This window comes from Stegodyphus dumicola, chromosome 9, assembly GCF_044657685.1.
Source record: "Stegodyphus dumicola isolate Sdum_Otavi_A_Nest chromosome 9, ASM4465768v1".
NCBI lineage: Eukaryota > Metazoa > Arthropoda > Arachnida > Araneae > Eresidae > Stegodyphus > Stegodyphus dumicola.
This window is the reverse complement of record NC_140776.1, coordinates 144,631,148-144,652,466: the sequence shown is the minus strand read 5'-3', so window position 1 is coordinate 144,652,466 and position 21,319 is coordinate 144,631,148. Positions and strand designations below refer to the sequence as shown.

The 21,319-nt window shown below is 32.4% G+C and overlaps 1 protein-coding gene across 5 annotated transcripts in view; it reads left to right on the top strand.

Annotated features, from left to right (window-relative positions):
• Nucleotides 1-9,658: 9,658 nt before the first annotated feature.
• LOC118201365 (uncharacterized) overlaps nucleotides 9,659-21,319 on the top strand; it is a 105,064-nt gene continuing 93,403 nt past the window's right edge. For 3 of the 5 annotated variants that reach the window (XM_035373462.2, XM_035373461.2, XM_035373459.2), the window contains exons 1-2: nucleotides 9,667-9,828; nucleotides 20,851-20,924. In XM_035373462.2, coding sequence (XP_035229353.2) covers nucleotides 20,891-20,924 — 34 coding nt within the window. In that variant the 5' untranslated portion in view covers nucleotides 9,667-9,828; nucleotides 20,851-20,890. Of the gene's footprint in view, nucleotides 9,829-11,031; nucleotides 11,165-20,850; nucleotides 20,925-21,319 lie in introns of all 5 variants that reach the window. The other 2 variants (XM_085824193.1, XM_035373463.2) reach the window with 2 other exon arrangements.

Sequence of the window (21,319 nt, the reverse complement as noted above, 5' to 3'; positions counted from 1 at the left end):
TTTTATACTCTACTTATTTCAACCTAGTTTTTGATTCTGGAATATTGCTTCATTCCATTATAAATAATAGAATTTTCATTTTATCACTTCTTATTAGTATAATAGTCCGCCGTAGAATGCAGCACAATGCAAGGAACTTTGAGTAGGCCTACTATGGGGTGGTTTGGCCATACTATTGTAAAAAATCTCCAGTAGTAGTCGTAGAAATAGTACAGTCCAAATCACCTTTGGAATAGCTTAATTTTAATCCATACTCGTAAATCCGGGTTTCGTTTTTACAAGTTTAAAATGCATTACTTTGAAATAACTTTGAAATAACTTAAATGCATACTTTGAAATAAATTTGAAATAACTTTTTAGCTTTCTGATAGCATAATAAAAGCGACGGGCGCAAACTAAAATGTATATTTAAAGGTGACGAGAAGAAGGAGAAAACAAGTTTAAATTTTAGTTTGTGCGTGCCCATCGCTTTTATTATGGTATATCAGAAAGTTAAAAAATTATTTTAAACTTTTAAGCGCAATTTATAAAAGCTTTTTTTAAATATTTTTTTTTAGCGAAAAATGTCTGATGGATATAAAAGAAAACACCAAAGTGGACATGAAAAACGCAAAAAGAAAGAGAAAGTGAGTGAGTCGCTTAGTAAAATTAAAGGTTCTTTATTGAAATATGTTAACATTTCTAAGGAGACAGAAGATAATGCAGATGCGGTAGATATTTCCTCGATCGAGGTTAGACCTAAAGAAGCTGAGGCTTGTTGGGACTCGCAAGAATGTTCAACCAATAAAACTGAGAATGTCACAGAAGACGAGGCTGACGGGGATTTACGAAACTTTAACGACGCTTCCAAGCAGGTGGTGCCTGAATCACTACCAACAACATCAGCCTCAAGTATTTTCAGTTCTGATCCAGCACGGTGGACAACGATAAGCGCAGATCTTATCGATTACTTCTCTCGTAATCACCCTGTGCAGAAATTGGATATAAATTTTAAGTTATACGTCACTAAATTTGGCGAAATAATGAGATGTCCATCACAAGATTATTTTTTCAGAAAACTGAACAACAATGATATTATAAAAAGGGACTGGTTGATATTTTCCGAATCTACTGGCAAGTTTTTTTGTTATAAATGTATTTTGTTCAAATCGGACCTACCTGGAAATCCAAACCTGTGTAACCAATTCCTTACAGGCTTTAATGACTGGAAAAACGCACATTCGAGAATTTCAAGTCATGAAGTGTCAAAAGAACATTTTGCATCTATTTCTGCTTTAGTGAACTACCAACAAACTAGAAAAATTGATGAGACGTTTGATATTGTCAAGGAAAAAGAAAGTACATATTGGACAACGGTTTTAAGAAGAGTAGTGGAAGTAATTAAGTTTTTGGCCGAAAGGGGACTAGCGTTTAGAGGCGATAATGAAATACATGGTGATCCTAGTAATGGCAATTTTCTTGGATGTATCGATCTCTTAGCCAAATTTGATCCGTTTCTAGAAGAACATGTAAGAAGATACGGTAATCCAGGCCGCGGAAAAGTATCATATTTATCCTCCACAACGTATGAAGAACTAATAATTTTACTGGGGTCAAAAGTATTGGACAAAATAGTTACAGAAATCAAAGAAGCCAAGTATTATGGAATCACTGTGGATTCTACACCTGACGTTAGCCATACGGACAGAAATCAAAGAAGCCAAGTATTATGGAATCACTGTGGATTCTACACCTGACGTTAGCCATACGGATCAACTCTCCATAGTTATTAGATATGTCTCAAAAACTGGAGATATATATGAAAGATTTTTGATGTTTGTTAAAATAGAAAAACATGATGCCAAGTATCTTTTTGACACTCTAATTTCAGTTTTAGAAAATCAGGGAATAGACCCAAAATTTTGCAGATGTCAGTCTTATGACAATGCGGCTAATATGAGCGGAGTGTATTCGGGAGTACAAACTAGATTTAGGGAAATCAACAGCGCAGCCACTTGGGTACCATGTGGAGCTCATAGTCTTAATCTAGTTGGCACGGCGGCGGCAGTCTTTTCCATAGTCTTTTCCAAATTGAAAATTGAAATTTTAAATGGAAAATGAGATGGACTGCTTAAATAGTTTGTAGTAATTAAACACTGAATCACAAAAAGCATTATTTCAGTAGATTTGCTTTGGATTGATGCTTGGCATTTTAAGACCTACATCTAATTTTTTATACATTTGCCTAGCATGATCAAATATAGTCTCAAAACTCTTTCCTATATTTTTCACGCTCAGAAATATAAAACTGAGTTATTTCCTGGACCATGTTACAGGCTTCAACAATATCAACAGCTCGTCCCTGAAATTTTAACTGTAATTCATTCTAAATGAGACAGATAATGATAAGCTGTTATGAATGTTACAATGAAAGCAAATGAAATGATTGAACTCAACAGAATCATAGCGTCTCACTTACACTGCGCACTACATTGATTATGCACATAAGCATCGGGTTTCGTTGAGTACACAATGTGCTCTACGGCTTCAACGATGTCAAAAAAACTTTGATAGAAATGATGGTCCACCTTGTCCGGCAAAGGTCTAATATTGTGTTTCGTCGACCTAAATCATATGTGGAGACTAAATCATATGAGTTTAATATAAACAAAAATGCATATTTATTAGCCACCAAAACGTAAGACACTATAAGGTACAAATAGACTTACATTTAAACTTAGCCGTAACAGCATAGGAAGAATAATGAAAACACTGTTTAAAACTTATCGAATGATAGATACATTTCATAATTTTTGTCTCAATATCAGAAATAATATTTTTAATTTAAAACGATAATTTTATTTTAAATAAAAAATAGATTTCAGGCAGTGCTTTATCTGCAAGATAAGAGTTAACGACTGCTCTAATCCGATTTTTGCAATTTATTATTTGAATATAAAATTTAATTATTTAATATGTATTATTCACTGTTTTATCATTATGAAATTTGAATGCATTAAAAACTGTGAGTCTTTTTTAAAACGGCAATATTTTATTGCAGACAATTTTGATTTTCTAAGTAAATAGTCGCCTTTCTCAGAAATTTCGATCACGTTGTAGGGTTTATATTTATTTTAACTAACATTTATTTTAAGTTTAAACTATCTTTCCTGTCAAGCCTTACTTTCCCCTGGAATTGCCAATGCCAGAGTATGTAAATTTTAGTAGAACGCGCAAGGATTCAAATTATCAGCGGAAGTATTCTGAGTTAAATAGAAAGGAAACGAGTTCGAAAGTGTGCTTTCTTGCTTCACGAGCGTGGAGGTGGCTAGTTAGAAATCGAAAAACCACGCGTTTCGGCCTGTGTGCTTGCCTCGGCAGTTTGTTAATCTTTCAACGTAATATTCAGAAGTTTGCTGAACTATCAGCGGTATTTTAGTACGCGGTGAGGTTAGTTACGTTTAGAGAGCCTCGTAGTTAGTCACTTGTTATTATCTCTTTTCAGTTTCTTATTTTTATTTTACCGCCGGGTCGGCGTAGGTTGTGAGCGTCAAGAGCACGCATTTGTAATTTCTAAAGTTGAATAAAAAGGGATTTAAACCCTTCTCAAGACTTTGGTCTATTTCCAGTTCTCAGCAGTCACCACTTTGTTGCGTGCAGGTTGGAAGCGCGCAACTTTACATTGGCGCCCGAACACTTGTCGAACTGAAATGGCCGAAAATTGGATGGAAGCTGCTGGACAACAACAAGAATTGGCCAGCCAATTGGAAGGATTTGGATACCTGGTCCAGACGATGAGAGCGTCAATTAAGCCAAACATCAATTTCGACGGAAAAAATTCGGTGGCGATATTTCTAGAAGGGCTAGACAATCACTTCCAGCTCTAACCTGTGCCTGAAAGACAAAAAGTTGCCATCGCCACATCTGCACTAAGAGGACAGCCGCGCTATGGTGGAAGAATATAGGCAAATTTTTATTAGGGGAATTCGGAGGCTAGACATATACATTTGAAAATTTCAAAAAATCGTTATTAAAGGCCTTCCCCATAGTGAAAGATCGAGCAAGGCTAGAAGCCGAACTATATAGTTTCTATCAACGGAATATAGAAGAGTTGACGGACTTTATTCTGCGAAAAATTAAGCTGACGGATATGCTGTATGGGAAGAAACCCAACGCGGAGATTATTGAAATAATCTTACCAAGATTGTTACCTGCTGTTCAAGATTACTTTGAAATTAGAAACCCAAGCACACTGCAGGAGCTTTTCGAATTGGCGGTCAAGTTGCAAAATCGCAGAATGGCGGGAAAAGCTAGAGGGGCATCGTATTCTCAAAGTAACCGAAGGCAATCTTCAAATGAGCAGACCAGAAATGCAAACCGCTCTTATGGGGGAAAGAGCTATCAAGCTAACTCATCGAAGCTCGAAAGTCAAGGCCCAAAAAGGAAATTCGAAAACAACCGTCCGCGTACACAGAAGGCAGAAGTTGAAAGGAAAGCTTTAAACAAGTAGAGGGGCCTGTGAAAGCGAGGGTCCAGACCCCGGAAGTTTTAAAAAAACCCTCAAAAAGACACTTAAATACGGTCATCGTAAAAAACTCCTATCTACCAATTATACAAGTCCTGGTTGGCGATGTACCAGTAGAAGCTCTCATTGATACAGGGGCAGAAGGTAATTTTATGAGCGATACATTCTTCAAAAAGAATTTTTATAGGTTACGATTATTTAAAAACAAAAACACAGAAATTATAGCGGCGCAAGGAAAAACCTGTCAATGCATCGGGGAATTATCATTAAACATACAGGTTAAAGATGAAAGCCTCAAAGTATTAATTTTTGTAGTAAAAAATTTGCAAAATCCACTTATTTTAGGTATGGAGTTTTTAAGGGCCGCGAGGGCCAAACTGAATTTTAAGGACAGTTCTATTGTGCTGGAGATGGACAGGAGGGTGGTGGAACCAGTGGAACAACCGCAAGTTGACCTTAGCCATTTGAATGACCATGAAAGTCAAGCCATCCAGCAAGTGGTGAGTACTTTTTCAAACTTGTTTTCAGAACGGCCTGGTAGCTGTCAAATAGTTACGCATGAGATACAGTTAACTGCCGACAAACCCTGTAGGACTAAACCTTATCGCTATGATAAACAGAAAGACCTAATCATAGAAGAACATATTCAGGAAATGTTAAAGAATCAAATAATAACGCCCATAAATATTGAGTACGCGAGTCCAGTCGTACTATGTAGGAAAAAGAACGAGTTTCCTCCTTCGGATAAAAGGGCTTGGAGGTTTGCTATCGATTACAGAAAACTGAATAGTATTACTAAATTTTCAGTTTACCCTTTGCCGGTTATAGAGGAAATTATTAGAAAGATTAAATCTACTAAATACATGACTACTTTGGACTTAACGTCTGGCTACTATCAAATAGCTATGAGACCCGAAGACATACATAAAACCGCGTTTATAACAAAATCGGGCACTTTTGCATTTTTACGCATGCCCTTTGGGTTGTGTGGGGCCCCGTCAACATTCCAGAGAGCTATGGACATTGTTCTAAAGCCTGTCCTAGGAAAATCGACTTTAATCTATCTAGATGATATAATTATAACGAGTAGTACGTTGGAACAACATATTAAAGATCTAGAAGAAGATTTTAAATTATTAAAAGAGGCCGGTCTTACAATTAAAGCCTCAAAATGCAAGTTCGCAACTAAAGAACTTAAATATCTGGGTTATAAAATTTCGCAAAAGGTTATAGAAACTCAAGATTCAAAAATAAAAGCAATCAAGAATTTCCCACCTCCCAGCACCGCCAAGAAACTTCCTTCTTTCCTTGGGTTATGTTCTTATTATCGGTCATTCATAAAAGATTTTGCTAATATTGTTGAACCCTTGTTAGTAATTAAAAGAAAGAAAAGTAAATTCACGTGGACAGCGGAAGCAAATACCGCATTTGAAAGATTAAAAGAAGCGCTAATCAATGCCCCTGTTTTGAAATTCCCGGAGGGGGACGAAAACCTGGAAATTGCAGCAGATGCGTCGGACTATGCTGTGGGTGCGGTTCTTATGCAAAATGGTCATCCTTTGGCATTTTTTGGTAAAACGTTGAATCATACACAAAGGAATTATACAGCTACAGAGAGAGAAACATTAGCCGTATTAATGGCTGTACACAAATTTCGAGTTTATTTCGGCAAAGCGCCAGTAACAGTCTTTTCGAATCATGCGGCTGTTGGTAGACTTTACTCGGGGAAAACCTAACGCCCAGGTTAATAAGATGGGCTTTCAAACTCCAAGAATATAATCTAATAATCAAATATAAACCGGGTAAGGAAAACAATGTAGCTGACGCACTTTCTCGTATAAAATCTGACGATGAAGGCAACGAACTTAAATGCGCTGTGTTGACTTCAAAAATTTTAGATTCTAGAGATACAATTATCGCTGAACTGAAAGCTGATCCTGAATTTGGAAGTATCTATGCTTATTTGAAAGACCCCGAAAGCTTTGAGCACACAGATATCGATACGATAAGAAATAGAGCAGAAAACTATGAAATAATAGATAATTTATTATTTTATACGAAAACAACAAACGAAAATCACGAGTACAAACCAGTCATCCCAGCCTCACTTCGATTAAGCATTTTGAAGGAATTACACGACGCGAAAACAGCGGGTCATTTAGGGGTCAGAAAGACTTTAAAAAGGGTACGCGAGGCGGTATATTTCCCGCAATTATACAAAATAGTAACTGCGTATGTCAGGTCCTGCAATCAATGTCAGTTAATAAATGATATTAATTACAGCCCGGCCGGGTACTTAAATAGCATTCGCGCTACATTTACGAATGAAATTTTAGGCATAGATCTTCTTGGTCCTTTCCCCCAGAGTGAGTTAAATAAAAATCGTTTTCTTTTAGTAATTGTAGATCATTTTTCAAAATGGACAGAAATTGTTCCACTTTAGATCTATGGGAGTGTATTCGGGACCATTCGCTAGTTCGTCAAATCGAGAGTGTTCGTAAAAAAGAGGTTCGTAAAAACGAACGTCTACTGTATACTTAAAGTATAGCTTATGAAAATTCCGGGGCGAAACAGAATAAGCGTATGAGTGGGTCGAAACAAAAAATGAGGGAAATCTTGGTGAGAGAGAACGTTCTCTTTGACCGCGGCTCTCTGCTGATGTAATTATCAAGGAGGTTAGAATAGAAGAAGGGAGGGTTCGCAGTTTCCTCCACTATCGGGGAATGAAACTCCACGGAACAAGCGGCGTCCATGTTTGTTACTTCAAAACATTGCAATACGGTAGTGAAACGTACGTGTTTGTAAGCTGTTCTATGCATGAATTTTCCAGTAAAAATATGTTAAATTTATAATGAAATGCTTCGCTATTGTTAGTTTTTTGTTTTAAAGTTATAAAGGTGATATCTGTAATTTACTAAGTACAGAAAATCATTAAGAAATATTTCGAAATCTAAATGCATGTGCATAACATTAAAGCCTTTACAAATTATGTTTCTGCATAATTTCAAGAATTTGTTTAGGTTTTATTAGCAACTTCTCTGGTATACTTTCCAATTGCTTCTTTAAGAAGTGATATATTCTTTTGATTTATTCGCAATATTATTATAATTTATTAAAGAATCATTTTTACCTGAAATTAATAGCAGATAATTATCTAAAAAAATGGTAACATGTTGCTTTTTTTTTTAAATGAAAGTTTTAAATAGATTCTTTTCACAATCAACAACCTTATATCAACAAGAAAATAAATCTTAATAAAATAAAACAGATTTATGTGAATTCAATGATTTCAGTTTATGCGCGTTTCATATTTATGAATCTCAAAGAAATTACCTTGAATTAAACTGAATTACAGAAATATACCTATATAAATTTTTGGATATATCTTTTCACATGTTCAATTGTGTAAATATTTTACTTACGTTTATCGCTATACTGCTCAGAAATTTGTCAGCTTATGCAAAAACATTTTAACAACAGAACAGTTTATCTTGATCAAATGCACAAATTATATTCGTAACAGTTCACAGAACTTAAGAATGAATAATAATTAATACATAAGGAAAAGCGTTGCTTTATTTAACACCTTTACAATTCATAAAAATAGCAACAATTAATTTCTTACTTTTCATGAAAATTATAAAACGAATTATCTAAGCGTTCAAATTATACAGCAAGCATATAATCCTAGCATATATCATTGTATGTTAAGGAACGAAGATACCAGCTGTAAGCAAAAGCATTAAAATGTATTGTATTTAACATGTTTCGATTATTATTAAGTCTTTTTTGTCACATCTGGAAAGAAAACAACATGACATTGTGACATTTTTTTAACATATTTATGAAATTACATAAAAAAAAAAGAAAATACATACGAGTGAACAGTAATCCCAGAAATATTTTTCGAAAATCTATTTGTGCATCCATATGCAATATAAGCAGACATGCTTCAAAAAGAAAAGGTAAAAAAAAAAAAAAAAAAAAAAAAATGTTACAATTACAGACTTTCTTGCACAAGTCACAGTGATAAAGGTAACATGGCCGCCAAGCTTCACCGTTTGAGTTGAACCTTCCCTCCTTCTATTCTAACCTCCTTGGTAATTATAGCCATGTATGTCAGCGGTAAAATGAGTTCTGAATTTGACTCCTAAGGCGGAATGTAAAGTTGCTGGTTACGCTGCTCCCCCTCCCCATTAGTGGGTACTGTGGGAAGACGATGTATAGGACGTGTTTGAGCAGTTTATCTCAGTATTTCACTTTTATTGTACTCACTGTCACTTAACGCACATTTAAGAACACAAATTTACCTTCCTGCGAGAATAACTAACTGTAAGCATCGATAATAATACACTAGATGCAATGGCATGGCGAGAAATTTACGTGTTCCTAAACAAACTCCCCCAAATTTATTGCTTTCTTAGAGGGAAAGGTTTCCGCATGTGAGTGAGGGGACTTTACTTGAAAGTCTCATGTTCTCATGAGTTCGTATTTCTAGGGAAATAGAGTATTGCAAGGTCTGCTTATTGTTAAATTAAAACGTTAGGAATTCTAATTTTTTTCCCTTTAAATTGTGGTTCAGTTTTATAAAAAGAAGTACCGGAGCTCATCTTATTTAGGGCTCCGGTGCGCTCAGGCTAAAATTGTAATTTATCTTAAGGGCTCCCGTGGGCTTCGGCGTAATTCAAGCATTGTTTTACATCCAGTCCTTCTCCAGGATTCGAATCCGGGCGCTTTGGTATCGAAGTCAGGCTCCCCTAACCACTATACCGTCTGCGCGGCTGATATATCTGTGTTAAAATCATTTTTCTGTCTTAAAATCTTTCTTTACCATAGCGAATTCTTCCTTCTTTTTTTGCTAAAAAGAGCAACTATTCTTTTTTTTTATTTAGTTATTTAATAATTTGTGATTTACTGTAACGTATTTTTTTAATATTATTTAATTAAATTCGGGATTTAATAAATTCCACCAAAATGATGATAAATCCTTTTTAATATTAAGTCAATCAATTATTTTCTATTCCTTTTATCCATTATTTTTATGACAATGGTTGAAAGTCGATAAACTGTGAATAGTGTAGAAAATGTTAAAAATATATGTTGTTTGTCTATTTGTTTAGAGTTATTTGCAAGCCAATTGCAAAACTAAAACTATCCACCGTCATCTGCACTTAGGTAGGGTAATTTGACCCGTCGAACGAACAGAAATGGATTGCGACTGAGGAAAGTACGTGCGTATTTATCTCAAAAATAAAAATCACATGTATGATATGTAAACAATCGAAGGAGATTTTGTGCTTTGGGACTTATAATGCTTTATTTAAGTAAGTAATTTTTTAGAATAAATGCTTTGAATGTTATCTTAACAGCAGGAGGTAACATGATGCTAAAGTAAGATCGTAAACAGTCATCCTTGCATTTTCCCATCGAGTTTTCGGTGCGTTAGATAAAATAATGTGATGAGATATATATGTTTCTTGATTGAACAAAATCTCTGTATTTCTGGTATAAAAACAATTTTTCAGTTGCAAAATATTTTCTTAGTTTGGTTGGTGTTAAAAAAGCATCATTGTCACGTATTTGTAGTAATGCAAATTTAGTCAACAGTTTATGTTAAAATTTCTAGAAAAGCTTTCATTTTACGAATTTATTGAAACTACTTCAGTGCAATATTTTCAGATAGACAACTGAATAATTATCATTTTAATATAGCGTGTCAGTAATGATAATTTTAGTTCGAGTAAAAGAAATTATGTAACTTACTTATGTGGAAGTAAAGTGCTTTTTTCTCTTGCCTCCCCTCCCCTCAGTACTAAAATCATACATTGCGTAGTATCAAAAACATAAATTAGATAAATCAAGTTTGGATCAATTATAAATGTCTTCAGTGATACCATTATTTTGAAATAACATTTTTAATTTGATGTAATTATTTAGCATCTCATTTTTATAATACTCATTCTTTTCTCTCTTTATATATATGTGTGTACTCTCTGCATAGGATGCATTTGATTTGAAGTAAATTGATGATGATTTATCAATATCATTTTTCTATGCCTTGTATTACTAAGTTATTTGTCTTGATGGTGGAAGCATAAATTATTTGCAAATTATTCCTGCATATTATGTACCTATGAACCCACCTGTGGTATTATATCATGTCCTGTAACCTTTAAATTATACTTTAAATTTAAATGCTACTTTTAAATATCCTTTAAATTGTATATACTTTTATTATATATTTTAATATTCAAATTGTATGTATTATTTCACAAACTTATACAGATGCAAAACTTATAAAAGTAAAAATTATGTGAAAAATTTACATTCTAGCTAAGTATGCCCTAAAATATACTCACTTCAACAGCTAATAACTTGTTTAATTAATTCAAAATAATGGTTAAAGCTAGACTAAACTCTGTACTAAGAAAGAGTAGTTAAGTCTAAAAACAATGTTAGAATGCAAAGCCAATTTAGAGAGAGAGTTTCAAACAGATTTATTAGTACAACTTTATCATTTGAAATAGAGATGAATTTGAATCTGAGGAAAATGCCCAGAATGTCCACAAGAAAATTTCTGGAACATTGTGGACATCACAGATCTTGCATGGCAAAGAAGATTAATGAAAATGTGTTGCTGGAATCCGTTAAACCTGCGCAGTAAGTTGGTCATGAGATAAAAATTTAAAAATTATATATCCATTGCATTTTGAAATGTTGTCATTGGGAATGTTAAAATCCAAGAATAACCCGTGCTGTTTAAGATGATGATCGAGATTGGAAAGTCCAGTTTTGTGAAAGGTACTTGACAAGATATAAAGCATATACAGTTCTATGAAAACTGTTTGGAGCAGTAGAACTATATTTAAATTAAATGTCTGTATTAACTATTTCTATTAAATTTTAGAAACAAATTGTATGTTAATATACATTGAGGCTCTAGGGTAGAATTGGGTGCCCCTTTGATTAACAATAAATTTTAAAAAAAAATTTGGTGATGAAACCTCATTTCTGGTTACCAACATTGACTTTAAAATTATTCTAAGTGTGTACATATTTTTTTCAGGACACATTGTGTTCTGACTGAGGTTATTATATTAGAGGTTGTTAAATTTAATTTAATTGTGAGTATGTCTTGATTGTGATAAAATTTTACTTTAAGGGTTAATCTTGGGATTATGGTAACTTGGCGAACAACCCTGCTACAGCAACCTGCTAGTTTTGTTTTGGACACCATTTTGTTTTCATGAAGTAAAGGCATGTCTTTTTTTTTAACTGAACATTTTTTCCAACAATCTTCTAGCCGAGTTACGCTTATACTAGAACTTTTATGGAAAAAAAATTCTTAATCATGACGAAGGTTAGGTGCGAAATTGGAAGAAAGTGGCCACTGTTTGCTGCGTTTTTAAGAATTGCACATACACGGTTTCCATGTACACGTCGTCGACCTATTTTCACTTAAAAAAAATCCCAGAATTGCACAAAAATGGCATTGCACACACTCTTGACTTTATCCATGTACACTGCGAAAGTCCTAGCTAGTAACCTTTATCGCCTTACCAAAATGTCGCCAAACTACCTGTTACCATATTCCAAAGATCAGCCACTTTAAGCCCTCAGTTTTGTGTATTTCATATGAAAGTGTAGAAATATCATATATAAGTTTCTTTAATACTTCATCTTAAATACTGTTGTGGCTTTTGAATACAATAATTACATAAACATATTTTAATTATAAATTGTTTCAAATTTTTACTCTTATCTTATATAGATCACAAAACACACTTGTATTTAAGAGCTTATCACTTAGAAGTATTTTTTCTAAAATATCTTTTTGAAACTTATCATTTTGTTATAAAGATAAATTTATTCTGCATAAAATTATACCAACAATATGGTCACTACTATAGGAAAATAAAAATATTGTTTTTAAAATTTTTACAATTGTGAATTTCATGTTGGTCACATAACAAAGAATTTTTAATTGTATAAGCTGAGACTAGAATACATATAATTTAAAATTTTCATGCATTTATCTGTTATTGTAATTAAGGAGTCGATATAAATAATATAATTTAGTAATTGCATAATAAAATTTGATAATGCAAACTTTAAATAAATGTTTGGGAAAAAAGCATGCAACTTTCATTGCAGTGTAAAAAATATATTTGCACTTAAAGAGGCCCTGTAAAGAGGACATTGCACAGCAAGCATTTACTTCTAATAAAATTTGAGACAAAAATGTCAGAAAATTATTCAAGGAACATAATTTGGAGATTTGTCCCGGGTATTATGTTGGTACTATTCTGACTCTAAAAACAAATACCAAATTTATATGCACGAAATTTCAGATATTTTGATGTAAATAAAAAGTTACATATTGCTTCATCTAATAAAAATTTTTAGATCTTTCATGATATTTTTGAAAGAGCTTTTGCTTTTCCATTTTGATGTGGATTTCTTAACTTTAACTGTCACAAAAAATCCTGTAATGTTCAAACATATTGCCAGGCTGATGAAAATGTTACCAAGCATTTAAAGCAGGACTATGATCTGTGCTAGTCTTATTTTCTGTGCCACTTTATTGTTTGTTTAAAAGATGAGTCTAAGAGAGTTTCTTATACATCAATTTTCAATCTGTAAGTGATTGTGTTTGCTGAAGGCTCTAATAACAGTTTGGGTACTTGGCTTTTTCCCATAGATAGAAAACAAGTTAGAGTAGAGAAAGCTGGGCACAAATTTTGCCAACATCTGTTTTTTTTATTGTGGCGTTGATGTAACAAACCAACATTGCAATCATTTTGAAAAAGAAAACGACTCATTTTCATGAAATGAATAATTCATTTAAATTAAAATTAATTTTTTTATAAACTTAGGAATAAAAATGTGCAATATTTAATGACTTTCTGTTGCACTCGGTGAACGGAAAATTACCTATATTTTTCGTTAGATTAGTGGATCCATATCTAAGCTAACCCCCGTAATTTAGCTTTAGAAAAAGTTCTAAAAATTCTTGGCTTATACATGGAAATATATGGCGTATATGTATATTAATGAACTAATTATAATATATCTGTTAATGAATTAGTGGTGCTCATATAGCTTGTGGCCCACCTGTCCGTTTTTATCATAATAGAGACTGAGGTTGATCTTTACATTATGGTAACTTGGCGTTTTTTTGGCGAACATTTGGCGACCAACTCTCCTACAGCAACCCTGTATTTTTTTTTCCCGCCGCCATTTTGTCTTCACGAAGTAAAGACATGTTTCTTTTCTTTTTATCTACTGAACACTTCTTCCAACAATCTACTAGCCGAATTACACTTATGCTAGAAATTTTATCTAACAAAACTGCTTAATCATGACAAATATTCACTGCAAAATTGGGAAAAAGTGCACAATACCATACTCCTTACGCGTTTTTCAAAATAACACATACACATAAACCATGTACACGCCAACTTATTTTTACTTAAAAAAACATTCCAGAATTGCAAAAAATGGCATTGCGCACACTCTTCACTATATCCATGTACACTGCTTTTTTCTCATAAATTAGAAAAACTTCACGAAAATACATGACAATTTTCTCAATCTTTAAACCCGGTAAAAAGAACATATATGAAATTACCTGATCGCGAAAAAGTATTTACCCTTTCCAAATATGAACATTTCCACATATAAAATAAATAAAATATCCAAAAACTTTTACCTCTAAATCATCTATTACATTATACACGTCACCAACGAATTCATACCGCAAGCATTACAAATACTTAGTATCAAATATTTAAATTATTTCCATGCACATTTACTTCAACTTAAACGTGTACCAAATTCCTACAAACATAAAATTCACAAAATAACTATCATTTAATTAAAATATCACTAAACCATGTACACGTCGACTTATTTTTACTTAAAAAAAATCCCAGAATTGCACAAAAATGGCATTGCGCACACTCTTCATTATATCCATGTACACTGCTTTTTTCTCATAAATTAGAAAAATTTCACGAAAATACATGACAATTTTCTCAATCTTTAAACCCGGTAAAAAGAACATATATGAAATTACCTGATCGCGAAAAAGTATTTACCCTTTCCAAATATGAACATTTCCACATATAAAATAAATAAAATATCCAAAAACTTTTACCTCTAAATCATCTATTACATTATACACGTCACCAACGAATTCATACCGCAAGCATTACAAATACTTAGTATCAAATATTTAAATTATTTCCATGCACATTTACTTCAACTTAAACGTGTACCAAATTCCTACAAACATAAAATTCACAAAATAACTATCATTTAATTAAAATATCACTAAACCATGTACATGTCGACTTATTTTTACTTAAAAAAAATCCCAGAATTGCACAAAAATGGCATTGCGCACACTCTTCATTATATCCATGTACACTGCTTTTTTCTCATAAATTAGAAAAATTTCACGAAAATACATGACAATTTTCTCAATCTTTAAACCCGGTAAAAAGAACATATATGAAATTACCTGATCGCGAAAAAGTATTTACCCTTTCCAAGTATGAACATTTCCACATATAAAATAAATAAAATATCCAAAAACTTTTACCTCTAAATCATCTATTACATTATACACGTCACCAACGAATTCATACCGCAAGCATTACAAATACTTAGTATCAAATATTTAAATTATTTCCATGCACGTTTACTTCAACTAAAACATATACCAAATTCATACAAACATAAAATTCACAAAATAACTATCATTTAATTAAAATATAATTAAATTCAAAAACACTACTTAAAATATAAATGAGCACATACATTAAATTAATACATACATAAATACCCATTTCGAATTCACTTTAGTTACGGCCATGGGATCCAAAAATTCACGAACACTGTTTCACACAACACAGAATAAAGCCAAATACAAAATTTCCAGATTTTTTCCCGATTTCCCCCCTTTTCCGATTAAAGAACCGTAATTCGTCCATTAATATCACATGACATATCCCATGATCTCTCATTTCCCTCACACAAAATAATGCGTATTCGGAACTGAGTACTGCTCACATTATTACCAAAGTCCCAGGTAGTAACCTTTATCGCCTCCAAAATGTCGCCAAACTACCAGTTACCATATTGTAAAGATCAACCGAGACTGATTTTTCATTTTCCCTGTAAGTCTAGCTACAGTACCTATAGGGATCTCCTCCACAAAAAAACAGCACAATCTATTAGATTTCACTTAGTCAGATTGAAACTGATCCTTTGATTTATATCTGGGTAAAGAAGAAAAAAATATTTTCCTGTTGAATGGGTTCTGGGACATGGTGGGGGCAACTGAAGATAAACTAATGTCTTCTCATAGAAAATCAACAGCAGTTTTACTCTGAGATATCTAATAAAAATATTAATTAGTAGAAACTCGTACTAAAAAGAGCTATTTATAAGAATTAAAACCGAATGCTATACTGACCCCAAACTCGTTATATTACATATATATATGTCACTTTGAAGTAATTCAGATGAATTATTAAAAGCAAACAAATCTGTTCTTATAGCAATTACAATTTAGTCTGAAATAATAATTACCAGAATTATGAATAATTTGAATAAGGTACTCTTAAGGTACCCTCAGACATTTAAATCCAGAAGTTTAAGTCCAGGGATAGCGGTGGCCACGGTACAGGGCTGCGTCTGCCAATCCAGCGATCTGAGTATATCAAGCCCAGAAACTTTCCTGTGGAAATGTGAGGAAGCCCCATCATGTTGGAACCACATATCGAGGCATGCCATGCATTACATGTATGGCATGCCTCGACGTGTGCATCCACTAACAACATCCACTAACAACCTGAGCAATACTTCTTCCAAAAAAATGGCATATGAAACCCCATCAAGGCACTGAGGCTTACGTATGGACCAATCAGCATGTCACCAATAATTCTAGCTTAGATGTTAATGCTGAAACTTTTTGGTGGCTGTGAGGCAATATGACATGGGGATTTACAGCCGATTACACATGCATATTGTCCTGGTTGAAGATACCATCCCGGGAAAAGGTAGGTTCATCAGTGAACAGTATCCATGATGGAAATTGTGGGTCGCATAGTTGAGGAGTGATCAACACCTAGGTCGCAATCTACATCCGTCTCATTGTTTCTAATACAGTGGTCTGAACATCTGCTGTCCATGTCGTACATTGCTGGCCGATGTGGCTGCTGATTCTGAACAATCCTGCCTCCTGCAATTGATGTTAATTGTCCAAACAGTGTATGGTAGGGTACGGTTCGGCTCAGGAACCGTTGTTGATACATATGTATCACGGCATGTCCATTGCCATCCACAGCAGCATACATGTAATGCATGTGTGCCAATTCTATATTGTGGTACTGGTTCATCCTTTCCCAGCAACGTCTGTGCTCCAACTAATTCAACTGCACCGTGCTTGCCTCTGCCAACGCATATCACCCTCTAGCATATTACAGTCACATTTCCAGCCCCCTGTTCGTATGTAATTCTGATTCCTCATGACCTGACACAACTATATGTGCTATGTGCTATTTGGACATGACCTTTTGTGACACCCTGTGTTATATATATATATATATATATATATATATTCAGAAAACAATTCTTTGAAGAAAACAGAACAATTCTTTTGAAACAAAACACAAACATGCCCAGTATTTTTACGCATTATTAAGATGCAGAAAAATTATCATTAAAGACATAAAGTAAGAAATTTAGAACTAATATTTCACAAAGACCAGAAATTGAAATTCATAATTAATAAATTTCAAATAATCATAAATTCAACAAAGAATTTTAAAATGTTAAAACCAAAACATTTCAAACAAGCAAAACCTCACTTCAAAAATTTTTGAAATTTAATGAAAAAGGAACAAAAACAGAAGAGGAGTTCAATCAACCTGATGAAGTGTCATCTGATGAAGTGATGAGGTTGATTGAATTCCTCTTCTGTTTTTATTCATTTTTCATTAAATTTCAAAACATTTAAAAATTCTTTGTTGCATTTATATGATTATTAGAAATTTATTAATTATAAATTTCAATTTCTGGTCTTTTGTGAAATATTAGTTCTGTAACCAATCCTTTAACATAAGCTGTTGGACTAAATGTAAAAACAAACAAAACAGTATTTAATATTATGGAAAAGTATCACTTTACATCGTGGGTGTCTAAACTGTGACTGTTTGAGGATCACATTGCAAATAAAAAAAATTTGTAATGCAGCACTGCAAAGAAACAAAAATTTGCGGGGCCACACATACATTATTTTTTAACGAATTGAAATAAAAATTAGTTCTATGTCGTTTTATTAAAATAAATTAACTTCTTTTTACTATTAATTTTTTTAATTTAAACTAGGTATGTATAGGTACATATTTATTATTAATTTGTAAAAGTTTCATTTCATTTAGTTTGAATTTCATAAAGATGCAAAAAATTCACAGTTTTTAAAAGTTTAATGACAGCAAAAAGACATTGGCAATTAATGGTTGATTATTTTTGGAAATATAAAATCTAGTGGATACTCACATAAATCAAAAAGTAAATTCTCGTGTGTGGTAAAATATACCGCTTGGAACAGTTTTAGAATGTATTTAAATATTTTACAAGTTGTGAACTTTTGTGAACTGCAAAAGTATAAATTGATCTGCATGCTAACAAATTTGTACAGCTAATAATATTACTTGTACTTACTCATTATTATTGCTTATAAACCTGAAATTCTGGTCCCGTAAAATGACAAAGACAGTTCCCGCCAAGAATGAAAGAAGCAATAGTACCCCCTTACAGTGACATAAACCTGTAGCGACATCTAGGTGCAAAACGAGAGGTGAAATATGAATATTATATTCTTAGCCTACATGCAGAAAAAGCGGGATCCGTTTTGAAAATTTGAGAACTAAACTTATGCATCCTATTTTCACGTGACCCACATTACGAGACTGGATTTTGCATCCTGTGGAAATCGCGAGACCTATACGTGGAGGGGTTTAATACATCAAATGACATAATAAGATGTTTTTATTTTAAAAAAATATCAACAAATCAATTATATATAAATCAAATTCAAACATTTATTTTTTTAACAAAAATGTGTAAATTTAAATATTTTCATAATTTGCGTTTAGGCCATATTTTAAAGACTTTGGGGCCGCACTTTAGACACCCATACTTTACATAATGTTAAGGATAGTTTCATAATAAAAAGCACGAAGGTAAAATGAAAGCAAGTCCATACATAATGAAATAATAAACTTACATGTCAATAATCCAATCAATAGTTATGCATTGCCACTGATTCATCAGTTGACCATTCCTGATCTTGTAGAAGCCGTCAGTTCAAGACGCTGCCTTGCATATTGCATCATCTGACTAAAATGTCTTGCCAATTAAATCTCTGTTAAATTGGCTGATGATACAGAGAAAAGAATTGAAAGAAATTAAATTGTAGGGCTTTGATGAAAAACTTCCCAGTCGTACTCAGCTAGATTCTGCATTGTGTTCTGGTACAGGCATGTAGTAGAATAATGTCTTTTGCTATAAATTTTCTTTGGTTCTGACTGATGTGGGCATCAGTGGTGCTTCAAATTGATTATGTCTCCATTGGGCTCAAACACTGTGTAAAAGATATCCATGATAATCAAAGAAACTAAAAACTGTGGGAATTGATAGATATATCCATTGTTACTTCTCATTCATTTGCTGAAATAATAACTGTCAATGCTAAATGAATACAGCCTTCATTTACATAGTATATGTTTAAAAATTGCACTCTCTAAGTGTCATAAGCGAAAGGTCAGTATTTGTTAGAAATTATTATCATCATATCATAGTTAAATTTTTCATTTTAAAATAAAAATATTGCACTTTTCAAATGTATTGTTTTCTTAATTGCACTGCTTTTATTAGGGTTTTTTAAAAGTATATTTCTTTGTGACATTGGGAAGTATTTCAAATCTTGTTTTACTTGATTTCACAAAGATTATCGATTGATCTATTATTTTGTTATTAAAGTTTTCAGCTAGCCAATCGATTTCTTAGTTGTGTTATATTCTGTCATATAAGTATTGATTTGTGTACATTTGACAATGAACAAATTATGACAATTTACTGTGAAGAATGTTTATTTATATTATAAAATTGACTCTAGAAATAGGGAAATATGCTATAGTAACTGGGTCATAGCACCTGTAGACAACTGAAGATTTTGTGCCCCCTCCTGTTTGCTAAGAAAGGAAAATATTTAATTCTAAAATTTCGTAACATCGGTTTGGCTCCCCCTGAATGCTTTGCCCAGGGACAGATGTCCCCCCTTGCTCCCCTCTAGTTACAGCTCTGTATAGTCATGAACATATACTATACAATGCATATATTCTTACAGTAGCAAGAAAATTTATAGGTTTTAGTTTGCTAAGTCATTATCAGTTATTTCTGACATATAGCTATTCGTGATAATTCTGAGATAAAATTAGACTTGAGTATAATCATCATGTCAAACATGAAAAATATTTGTGATGCTGAAAGATATTTTATGGAAGGCAGTGTCTGAAATGGACATTTCTACCTTGAAATAAGCAATGATTATAGCTTTTTAGTTTATTTAGTAATAGATAAGCCTGAGGTAAATTTGTTTCATTGTTCACAGTTTGAGCTATTTTATAAAAGCCTTGAACTTATTAATGTCCATTTGCCAAATGAATCTCTATCATTTTCAGCTTTTCATATGTATCAGGATACTAATTAAGAGGTTTTCTCATTGAAAAACATTTTCTGGAATATGCAGATAATTCAGTTTTTAAATTTAGTAAAGCAGTTGTGTTATGTAATATTTTTAAAACTCATATTTTTACAACCAGCATTTCTGCATTCGACTTTTCATTTAAAAAAAATCAATGAAATTTTCAGCTTTATCCGATGTGTCCTTTACCAGAATTAATAAAGGGTAAAATTTGTCCTTTAACAGAATTAATAAAGGGTAAAAAATGTTTCAATGTTTAAAGTATTTATTCAAGGAATAATTTCCCATTTCTTCACTAATTTTAACTGGAAGTAAAATTAATTTTTTAATTTGTTTAAAAAATTAATTGAAGACAAAAATGAAATTGGGCAATATTTTTATGGCCTTTCATTCAAAGTAATTATTTAATAGGCATAATGTGAATTGATAAATATTCAAAATGTGTGTCATCTCAGTCCCTTCACCCAGGAAATTATTGTTTTAGCATTGTTTTCAGCATATTTAATTAATAAAATTTTATGATAGAATTTGTTTTTTCTTGATTTCATATTTATTGTAATTTTTGTAGGTATTTTTTACATTCAGCCTTGTAAATAAAAGCTGCCTAAATGAGTATGACTGAAGACCAAAAGGAGAAATCAGGTAAATAAGGAGGATAAGAATATTTTTATTTATATATTGTTGTATGTAAATTGAAACAGAATATATGTACAATATGTGTATAGATTTACATATTGTTTTTGAATGTAACTGGTCCATTTTTTTAAGTCATTGTTTACTTTGCCTTAGTTAATAAATCTACATAAAATCTTTTTATGTTAATATTATTCCAATAAAAATTCATACTCTTTATACAACATAACAATTTACAGCATTAAATTTTTGTTTTATTTTAATTTGTTAATTACATATTTATGTAGATATTTATTTAAAATTACTGAAATACAAAACTGTTGTTATGGGTTCACATAGAAAATATTTTTTGAATGTTCAAGAACATTTTCTGTGTCTCTTTCTTGAAAATGTTAGGTTCCTTT